General features: G+C 41.0%; 1 protein-coding gene across 1 annotated transcript; it reads right to left on the reverse strand.

Annotated features, from left to right (window-relative positions):
* Positions 1–1,107: 1,107 nt before the first annotated feature.
* LOC110513265 (zinc finger protein 345) lies at positions 1,108–11,365 on the reverse strand. The gene is made up of 7 exons (XM_036948731.1): positions 11,256–11,365; positions 10,216–10,375; positions 4,514–4,942; positions 3,962–4,366; positions 3,379–3,807; positions 2,347–3,222; positions 1,108–1,831 (listed from the first exon to the last, which is right to left on the reverse strand). Exons 1-7 carry the CDS (start codon positions 11,277–11,279, stop codon positions 1,791–1,793), a joined length of 2,364 nt encoding a protein of 787 aa, XP_036804626.1. The 5' UTR covers positions 11,280–11,365; the 3' UTR covers positions 1,108–1,790.

An 11,365-nucleotide genomic window follows, 5' to 3' on the forward strand; every position in this document is an offset into this window, starting at 1 on the left:
CGATTATAAACTGGTTACCAACGTAATTAGAGCAGTAAAACTAAATGGTTTGTCATACCCGTGGTATACGGTCTGATATACCATGGCTTTGAGCCAATCAAAAAGACAGAAACCCAGACTCAGCGGTTAGCCTACTATTTGAAGTATTTTATTAGGCTAAAAAGGAATGAATCATCTTCACTCTGGGTTACGAAAAGAGAACAGAATGAATCATCTTCACTCTGGGTTACGAAGAGAACAGAATGAATCATCTTCACTCTGGGTTACGAAAAGAGAACAGAATGAATCATCTTCACTCTGGGTTACGAAAAGAGAACATAATGAATCATCTTCACTATGGGTTACGAAAAGAGAACAGAATGAATTATCTTCAAAATGGGTTATGAAAAGAGAACAGAATGAATCATCTTCACTATGGGTTACGAAAAGAGAACAGAATTAATCATCTTCACTCTGGGTTATGAAAAGAGAACAGAATGAATCATCTTCACTCTGGGTTATGAAAAGAGAACAGAATGAATTATCTTCACTGGGTTATGAAAAGAGAACAGAATGAATCATCTTCACTATGGGTTATGAAAAGAGAACAGAATGAATCATCTTCACTATGGGTTACGAAAAGAGAACAGAATGAATCATCTTCACTCTGGGTTATGAAAAGAGAACAGAATGAATCATCTTCACTCTGGGTTACGAAAAGAGAACAGAATGAATCATCTTCACTCTGGGTTACAAAAAGAGAACATCATTAATCATCTTCACTCTGGGTTATGAAAAGAGAACAGAATGAATCATCTTCACTCTGGGTTATGAAAAGAGAACATAATGAATCATCTTCACTCTGGGTTACAAAAAGAGAACATCATGAATCATCTTCACTCTGGGTTATGAAAAGAGAACAGAATGAATCAGCTTCACTCTGGGTTATGAAAAGAGAACAGAATGAATCATCTTCACTCTGGGTTACGAAAAGAGAACAGAATGAATCATCTTCACTCTGGGTTATGAAAAGAGAACAGAATGAATCATCTTCACTCTGGGTTACGAAAAGAGAACAGAATGAATCATCTTCACTGTGGGTTACGAAAAGAGAACAGGACGATACAATCACGAGGATTCCCTTTTATAGACAGACAGACGCACTGAAAAAGCATTGGGAAAACAACCCTCCCAATATGAGCTGGAATTACATGGGTCTATTAACGGAACTTTCTGACGAACAAAAATATTTGAATGGGGAGAGACTGGCAAACATGGTTACGAGGAAGGGATACGTTGTTGGGTCTCTATGTCACCACCATCATGGAGAAAATCACAAGAGATAATTATAACACACAAAGTAAAGAAAAAAACAATTAAATGCATCATTCTTACATGACCTAAAATTATTAATACGCTACTAATGAGATAGACCTATATAAGCAATATAACAATGCAGATGTACAAACTATGGCAAAAAGCTCTGGCCACGTTCAGCACAGCTGTAAGGTTTCTCTTCTGTATGAACTCGATTTGTGCATTTTAAAGGTCTGATGAGCTTGCTTAAAGTCTTCCCACAGACAGAACATGGGTAAGGTTTCTCCCCATGTGTCTCCTTTGTGTGTCCACAGGTGTTGTTTCACGAGGTCTGCTCGTCTAAAACGCTTCCCACACACAGGACAGCTGTACGATTTCTCTCCTGTGTGCACTGTCATTTTGTCTTTTTCAGATCAAATAACCGTTGCCAGTCGTTCCCACACACAGAGCAACTGTATCTCTGAGCTTTGAGATTCCCCTAGGTTTCTTTAGGTTCATTCTCCTGATGTAGAGGTTCTCCCCTCCGAACTTTCGTCTGTGTGAATGAGAGAACATGGGTTAGAAGGTCCAGTAACGTCAACATGTGATTTCCTGTCTTTTATACACATTTCCACACTATGAGGTTGGAAAAAATACTGTTTATTTAAAAATATGATAATACCCTTTTAGCGTAAGTGCTGTGTGAATTTAGACATTTCAATCTGGTGGGATGGAGTTTTGGCCTGTCTGGTGACATCACCAGGCGGTAAAGTAGTTAACAGACCAATAAGAAAGATGGTTCCAAACCTCTCTGCTAATAACAGCTCATTTTCAGTTTTTCCCCTCCCTACTCAGACAACTCCCAGACAGTCCTAGCAAAATTCTTGCTTGAGATGTTGCTTGTTCATCGTTGACCATTTTAATTGAAAACAATCACAGCAAGGTACTTCATTTTTACCCAGAAATGATTTCACAAAAAATGGCTGCATTGGATTTTTAAATAAAAGAGCGATGTTCATTCAAAGTCAATATTGTATTCATGTAATTCATGGCTGTTCTGCTTCCACTTACCGAGACGATGAAGATCCCAACCAACCTCTTCTCCATCTGAATTAATCAGACCACCAACTTCCTCATCTTCTCCCTCCCGCTCTCCTTCAATTGTAACAGGGTTTTGAAACTCAACAGGTGGTAAACCAGCATGAGTTTTCTGATGTCTCTGAAGTTTTTGAGAACTAATGAAGCTCTGGCCGCATTTAGTGCAGCTGTAAGGTTTCTCTCCTGTATGATATCTGTGGTGGACTTTAAGGCCTGCTAATCTTACAAAACTCTTATTGCAGACAGGGCAAGGGTGTCGTTTCTCTCCAGTGTGCACTGACTGGTGGTCTTCAAGATACCCCTTCTCACTGAAACACTTCCCACACACAGAACAGTAGTGAGGTTTCCCTGCGTGTTGCAGAGAGTGGTCCTTTAGCTGATCTGGACGGCTGAAACCCTTCCCACACACAGAACAGCAGTGGGGTTTCCCTGCGTGTTGCATAGAGTGGTCCTTTAACTGATCTGGACGGCCGAAACCCTTTCCACACACAGAGCAGGAGTAAGGTTTCTCTTCTGCGTGTAACCACTGGTGCCTTTTCAAGGCTGAGGCAAAACCAAACCTCTTGTCACATTTGGAGCAGACGTAAGGTTTCTCTCCAGTGTGCACTTTCTGGTGGTCTTGAAGATGTCTTTTTACACGGAACTGCTTTCCACACACAGAGCAAGGGTATGGCTTTTCTCCTGTGTGTATTCTCATATGTATTAACAGTGATGATAGCTTTTGGCAATCTCTTCCGCACACTGAACAGCAGTGAGAGCTCTTTGCTGTGTGATTCTCCTGTTTTTTTTTAGGATCTCCTGATGTAGAGTGACTCACTTCACTGTCAGTGCAGTGGATATGTCTCTCTGCTGTGGAATAAGATGGGATGGATAAACTATGTGAAAATGTGGAATTGTCACCATAGTTCTTTTTTTCCCTTTGAATAACTGAAAGTAATATAAATAATGATTAATAAAAAATGTTTTGCAATTCAAGCCCTTACATAATAAGTACCTTTAACTTACCAAAAGCAGGATCCTCGTCCTCCTCTTTCACTTTGATAACCAGTGGTGGTGTAAAACCACACTCTTCTACAGCTACAGACACTTGACCCTCTCCTGTGTGTGTTCTCTGGTGTTTGGTAAGATTTGACGATGAAGAGAAACTCTCACCGCACACGGAGCAACTGTACAGCTTCTCTCCTGTGTGCACCGTCTGGTGTTTTTTCAGGTTTCCTTTGTCACTGAATTGCTTCCCGCAGACAGAGCAGGAGTAAGGTTTTTCTCCCGTGTGAGTTCTCATGTGTATTTGTAGTTTTGATAACTTCTGACAGTTTTTGCCACACACTAAACAGCAGTGAATCTTCTTGACGGTGTGATTCCCCTGGTGTTGTTCAGGTAGTCCTGTTGTAGAGGGACTTCCATCACTCTCAGAGCAGTGGTCAGGTCTCTCTGCTGTGGGATAAGATGGGATGGATAAACAATGTGTAATGTGGAACTATATATTTTTTCCCCCTTTGAATAACTGAAAGTAACGCAATGATTGGTTTAAAAAAATAAAAAAAGTTTGGTAATTCATGCCCTTACAGAATAAGTCCCTTTAACTTACCAAAAGCAGGATCCTCTTCCTCCTCTTTCACTATGATAACCAGTGCTGGTGTAAAACCATGACTCTCTCCTGTGTGTGTTCTCTGGTGATTGGTAAGAATTGATGATGAAGAGAAACTCTCCCCGCACACGGCGCAACTGTACAGCTTCTCTCCTGTGTGCAACGTCTGGTGTTTTTTCAGGTTTCCTTTGTCACTGAATTGCTTCCCGCAGACAGAGCAGGAGTAAGGTTTTTCTCCTGTGTGAGTTCTCATGTGTATTTGTAGTTTTGATAACTTGTGACAGTTTTTTCCACACACTGAACAAAAGTGAATCTTCTTAGCCGTGTGATTCCCCTGGTGTTGTTCAGGTAGTCCTGATGTAGAGGGACTCCCTTCACTGTCAGAGCAGTGGTCATGTCTCTCTGCTGTGGGATAAGATGGGATGGATAAACTATGCGAAAATGTGGAACTAACTATATATTTTTCCCTTCGAATAACAAAGTAATACAAAGATTGATAAAAACAAATGTTTTGCAGTTCAAGCCCTTACAGAATGAGTACCTTTAACTTACCAAAAGCAGGATCCTCGTCCTCCTCTTTCACTTTGATAACCAGTGGTGGTGTAAAACCACACTCTTCTACAGCTACAGACACTTGACCCTCTCCTGTGTGTGTTCTCTGGTGTTTGGTAAGATTTGACGATGAAGAGAAACTCTCCCCACACACAGAGCAACTGTACAGCTTCTCTCCTGTGTGCAACGTCTGGTGTTTTTTCAGGTTTCCTTTCTCACTGAATTGCTTCCCGCAGACAGAGCAGGAGTAAGGTTTTTCTCCTGTGTGAGTTCTCATATGTATTAGCAGTTTTGATAACTTGTGACAGTTTTTTCCACACACTGAACAAAAGTGAATCTTCTTAGCTGTGTGATTCCCCTGGTGTTGTTCAGGTAGTCCTGTTGTAGAGGGACTCCCTTCACTCTCAGAGCAGTGGTCAGGTCTCTCTTCTGTGGTAAAGACATAAATATGGATTAACTCAAATTAGTCAACACCCTGACTAAGTCAAAATGTTTGTTCCTGACGAAACAGAAAATAAATAATTGTACATTTATAGGGCCCATACTTTTCTCGGAAATGCTACATGTTAGCTTTTCCCATGAGACAACCTGGCACAGTTAGCCCTAAGCTAACCACCAGAGGGATATTTTGAACCTCCAAATCAAGGTTGTTCCACTTAAAATCAAATCAAATGTTACTGGTCGTGTACACAGTATTCTGCCGTTGTTATAGCAGGTGGAGCGAAATGCTTATGTTTCTAGCTACAACAGTGCAGTGTTACCTAACAATACATTTTGGTGGGATTTGTATCAGAACAGTCCGGAATATATATATATATATATATATATAATGGTGTGTATAGACAGTAAGGTCAGTATATGAATAGAAATGTGTGTACAGCAGTAGTTAAATAGGTATATACATATGAAGTCGGTAAAACGGTATATAAACATAATTGCACATCATCTGCACATCACTCCAGTATTAATGCTAAGTTGTAATTATTCTACCTCACTTTTTAAATTATTATTATTTTATTTCACCTTTATTTAACCAGGTGGGCCAGGTGAGAACACCTTTATTTAACCAGGTGGGCCAGGTGAGAACACCTTTATTTAACCAGGTGGGCCAGGTGAGAACACCTTTATTTAACCAGAAGGGCCAGGTGAGAACACCTTTATTTAACCAGGTAGGCTAGTTGATAACACCTTTATTTAACCAGGTAGGCCAGTTGATAACAAGTTCTCATTTACAACTGCGACCTGGCCAAAATAAAAGCAAAGCAGTGCGACACAAACAACAACACAGAGTTACACATGGGATAAACAAATGTACAGTCAATAACACAATAGAAAAGTCTATATACAGTGTGTGTAAATGAGCTAAGGTTAGGTTAGATTAGGGAGGTAAGGCAATAAATAGGCTGTAGTTTCGAAGTAATTACAATTTAGCAATTAAAACACTGGAGTGAGATGTGCAGAAGATGAATGTGCAAGTAGAGATACTGGGGTGCAAAGGAGCAAAAAAATATATATACAGTGCCTTGCGAAAGTATTCGGCCCCCTTGAACTTTGCGACCTTTTGCCACATTTCAGGCTTCAAACATAAAGATATAAAACTGTATTTTTTTGTGAAGAATCAACAACAAGTGGGACACAATCATGAAGTGGAACGACATTTATTGGATATTTCAAACTTTTTTAACAAATCAAAAACTGAAAAATTGGGCGTGCAAAATTATTCAGCCCCCTTAAGTTAATACTTTGTAGCGCCACCTTTTGCTGCGATTACAGCTGTAAGTCGCTTGGGGTATGTCTCTATCAGTTTTGCACATCGAGAGACTGAATTTTTTTCCCATTCCTCCTTGCAAAACAGCTCGAGCTCAGTGAGGTTGGATGGAGAGCATTTGTGAACAGCAGTTTTCAGTTCTTTCCACAGATTCTCGATTGGATTCAGGTCTGGACTTTGACTTGGCCATTCTAACACCTGGATATGTTTATTTTTGAACCATTCCATTGTAGATTTTGCTTTATGTTTTGGATCATTGTCTTGTTGGAAGACAAATCTCCGTCCCAGTCTCAGGTCTTTTGCAGACTCCATCAGGTTTTCTTCCAGAATGGTCCTGTATTTGGCTCCATCCATCTTTCCATCAATTTGAACCATCTTCCCTGTCCCTGCTGAAGAAAAGCAGGCCCAAACCATGATGCTGCCACCACCATGTTTGACAGTGGGGATGGTGTGTTCAGCTGTGTTGCTTTTACGCCAAACATAACGTTTTGCATTGTTGCCAAAAAGTTCATTTTTGGTTTCATCTGACCAGAGCACCTTCTTCCACATGTTTGGTGTGTCTCCCAGGTGGCTTGTGGCAAACTTTAAACAACACTTTTTATGGATATCTTTAAGAAATGGCTTTCTTCTTGCCACTCTTCCATAAAGGCCAGATTTGTGCAATATACAACTGATTGTTGTCCTATGGACAGAGTCTCCCACCTCAGCTGTAGATCTCTGCAGTTCATCCAGAGTGATCATGGGCCTCTTGGCTGCATCTCTGATCAGTCTTCTCCTTGTATAAGCTGAAAGTTTAGAGGAACGGCCAGGTCTTGGTAGATTTGCAGTGGTCTGATACTCCTTCCATTTCAATATTATCGCTTGCACAGTGCTCCTTGGGATGTTTAAAGCTTGGGAAATCTTTTTGTATCCAAATCCGGCTTTAAACTTCTTCACAACAGTATCTCGGACCTGCCTGGTGTGTTCCTTGTTCTTCATGATGCTCTCTGTGCTTTTAACGGACCTCTGAGACTATCACAGTGCAGGTGCATTTATACGGAGACTTGATTACACACAGGTGGATTGTATTTATCATCATTAGTCATTTAGGTCAACATTTGATCATTCAGAGATCCTCACTGAACTTCTGGAGAGAGTTTGCTGCACTGAAAGTAAAGGGGCTGAATAATTTTGCACGCCCAATTTTTCAGTTTTTGATATGTTAAAAAAGTTTGAAATATCCAATAAATGTCGTTCCACTTCATGATTGTGTCCCACTTGTTGTTGATTCTTCACAAAAAAATACAGTTGTATATCTTTATGTTTGAAGCCTGAAATGTGGCAAAAGGTCGCAAAGTTCAAGGGGGCCGAATACTTTCGCAAGGCACTGTATATGGGGATGAGGTAGTTGGATGGGCTATTTACAGATGGGCTATGTACAGGTACAATGATCTGTAAGATGCTCTGACAGCTGATGCTTAAAGTTAGTGAGGGAGATATGAGTCTCCAGCTCCAGTGATTTTTGCAGTTTGTTCCAGTCATTGGCAGCAGAGAACTGGAAGGATAGGCGGCCAAAGGAGGAATTGGCTCTGGGGGTGAGGAACAGCGAACGGAGGAAATGTCATGCTGAAACAGGAAAGGGCCTTCACCAAACTGTTGCTCTAAGATTTCCCTTCCCTGGAACTAAGGAGCCTAGCCCGAACCATGAAAAACAGCCCCAGACCGTTATTCCTCCTCCACCAAACTTTACAGTTGGCACTATGCATTTGGGCGTGATTCATCAATCCAGAAAACGCATTGGCACTGCTCCAGAGTCCAATGGCAGCGAGCCTTACACCACTCCAACCAACCCTTGACATTGTGATCTTAGGCTCATAGAAACCCATTTCATGAAGCTCCCGACAAACAGTTATTGTGCTGAAGTTACTTCCAGAGGCAATTTTGGAACTCGGTAGTGTGTGTTGCAACCGAGGACAAGACGATTTTTACGTGCTACAGCACTCGGCAGTCCCGTTCCCGTGAGCTTGTGTGGCCTACCACTTCGCGGCTGAGCCGTTGTTGCTCCTAGATGTTTGCACTTCACAATAACAGCACTTACAGTTGATCGGGGCAGTTGAGCTCTTCAGTACGGGCCATTCTATTACCAATGTTTGTTTATGTCGATTGCATGGCCGTGTGCTTGATTTTATACACCTGTCAGCAACGGGTGTGGCTGAAATAGCCAAATCCACTAATATGTCCACATACTTTTGTCCACGTAGTGTATCTTACTCAATGGAAGGACTAAGTTTGATCCAGATCAGATGTGGGTATTTATTGACTATTATGTCAATACTACAAATCAAAAGGGCCCATTTGGATTCAATCAATTAGCTTCATTTCTCAGAGATTAAATGTAATTTCAACAACAAAATAATGTTGCAGGAAAGCGAATCTTATCTGTTACCAACTACAGACTACAGACGCAATTTCATAAGAATCATTGTGATGGTGGTTGTCATGGCTACCTGAAATGACATGAAATGATTCAAGGGGTAAACAAAACTTATGACTATTTTATAGCTATTATCGGTCACTGTCCTGTGTTTTTATTCCATTAACAATGAACCTTTTATTGAAGTAAACGGATAGTCCATCTACAGATAGTGTGACTATCTAAACGAATAGTGGGTCCATCTGTACAGCAGCTACAGATGGACTATCTGTTGCTTAGCAACTGCTTGCCAAGGTTACAGTTCTGTTTAGAATAAGGGTAAGGTTAGGGTTATGTTTAGAATAAGGGTAAGGTTAGGGTTATGTTTAGAATAAGGGTAAGGTTAGGGCCAGGGATATGTTTAGAATAACGGTAAGATTAGGGCCAGGGTTATGTTTAGAATAAGGGTAAGGTTAGGGCCAGGGTTATGTTTAGAATAAGGGTAAGGTTAGGGCCAGGGTTATGTTTAGAATAAGGGTAAGGTTAGGGCCAGGGTTATGTTTAGAATAAGGGTAAGGTTAGGGCTAGTAGATAGTTTGCTCAGCTGGTAGGTCATGGCACTTCTAACGCCAGGGTTGTGGGTTCGATTCCCACGGAAGACCCGTACAACAACAACAACAAGGTTTGAAAATGTATGCACTCACTAAACTGTAAGTCGCTCTGGATCAGAGAGTCTGCTAAATGATTCACTACTGTAGTGGCTCTGGATCAGAGAGTCTGCTAAATGACTCACTACTGTAGTGGCTCTGGATCAGAGAGTCTGCTAAATGACTCACTACTGTAGTGGCTCTGGATCAGAGAGTCTGCTAAATGACTCACTACTGTAGTGGCTCTGGATCAGAGAGTCTGTTAAATGACTCACTACTGTAGTGGCTCTGGATCAGAGAGTCTGCTAAATGATTCACTACTGTAGTGGCTCTGGATCAGAGAGTCTGTTAAATGACTCACTACTGTAGTGGCTCTGGATCAGAGAGTCTGCTAAATGACTCACTACTGTAGTGGCTCTGGATCAGAGAGTCTGCTAAATGACTCACTACTGTAGTGGCTCTGGATCAGAGAGTCTGCTAAATGACTCACTACTGTAGTGGCTCTGGATCAGAGAGTCTGTTAAATGACTCACTACTGGGGCGGCAGGGTAGCCTAGTGGTTCGAATCCCCGAGCTGACAAGGTACAAATCTGTCGTTCTGCCCCTGAACAGGCAGTTAACCCACTGTTCCTAGGCCGTCATGGAAAATAAGAATTTGTTCTTAACTGACTTGCCTGGTTAAATAAAGGTAAAATAAAATAAATAAACTGTAGTAACTCTGGACCAGAGAGTCTGCTAAATGACTACAATGTGAATGTATTAGTTGACATGCTACTGATGTCTTTAGAGAATCTACAGGTGGACTATCCAAATAAAGTGTTACCAATTAAACTGCTATATATAGAATGGAACTGTGTAATCTCTGAGATATCATTAATGAAGCATGTTTATTTACCAGTTTTGTCCCAGTCTTCCTCCTCCTTGACTACAATGTTAAATCTGGGTATTTCACTGCAGGTGTCGATGTCTCTATGGTTAGAGTCAGGAACCAGTGACTCCGGAGGGTTGGGTTCAGTGGAGCAGGAGAGAGGGGGGTTGGATGGGTCAGCAGAATCCTAAAACAAAGAATAAGATTTAATGAGTTATATATACCCATCAGAACCCAAAATATAAACCTGTTTTGCTCCGATGTTTGTAAACAAAGTAAATGTAAACAAACACTATTTAACCTCAAAACATGGTTAAAACTATTATTGTCATATCATGGATGGTCAGTCCTTGCATCAATAGCTGTTTATGAATTTGAGAGTGGTTACATTTCTTCAGGCCACCTCTCAGCTTTTTTATTAGCTTCTAAGAGGGGAGGCAATACCCTTTGTGATCGTTTCAACTACTAATTGAAGCTTTAATACTTAGCTAAATGAATGATCTAACTAGCTAATACTTTAGGCATAGCCATCCCGACTGGTTTAGCATTAGTTATAGTCTTTCTCACCTCATTCATCGTGAATTCTTCAGAAATAGTTTCCTGTGAAAGAGCTGGGTCACTGAATTAAACTAAAGCAGATTCTTCTCAAATCCCCGACAGTTCACCACGAGGTCACATTATCTAGCGGATTACTTTCCATACAACTCAGATAGCTAACTAGCTAGGCCAACGGTAGCTAGATCATTTACTTTCCTAGACCAGATAGCAAAACTGTATGAAATGGTCGTTGAAAATATCGCTAACTCCACGTATATAGTCCGAGTTGGGCAAAATCCAAGTCTAATTTAAACGACATCAAATGATATCAGACACATTTCAGACACTACCAAACTAAGCTAGCTAGCTAGCTATCAACATAAGCATCTTCTTTCTTCCAGCCCAGCTTCCGGGTTAGATTCTTCTGTCAATCCGCATTACCGCAAAACAGCAGAAGGCTCTACGGGACACTCGCTTGTTACTATCGGTACAGTTTGATAGAAACCTGAGGAATTATTGACAATATTTACCTGTACACTAAATAATATATGCATGGTTAGCTACCAGCTAGCTACATTAGTGTTTTCCTCCTTCCGGCCTAACTTCCGGTCCATACGAGACTCTGCTGCCGACTCATTCT

This window comes from Oncorhynchus mykiss, chromosome 17 (assembly GCF_013265735.2).
Source record: "Oncorhynchus mykiss isolate Arlee chromosome 17, USDA_OmykA_1.1, whole genome shotgun sequence".
In the NCBI taxonomy this organism is placed as follows: Eukaryota; Metazoa; Chordata; class Actinopteri; order Salmoniformes; family Salmonidae; genus Oncorhynchus; species Oncorhynchus mykiss.

Bases quoted from the DNA above. Each gene is read 5' to 3' on its own strand.
- LOC110513265 (XM_036948731.1), bottom strand. From the start codon at position 11,279: ATGCATATATTATTTAGTGTACAG. The intron at 10,376-11,255 runs GTAAATATTGTC...TCTTTGTTTTAG, and splicing joins ATATATTATTTAGTGTACAG to GATTCTGCTGACCCATCCAA. The intron at 1,832-2,346 runs GTAAGTGGAAGC...TCATTCACACAG, and splicing joins TTGGGATCTTCATCGTCTCG to ACGAAAGTTCGGAGGGGAGA.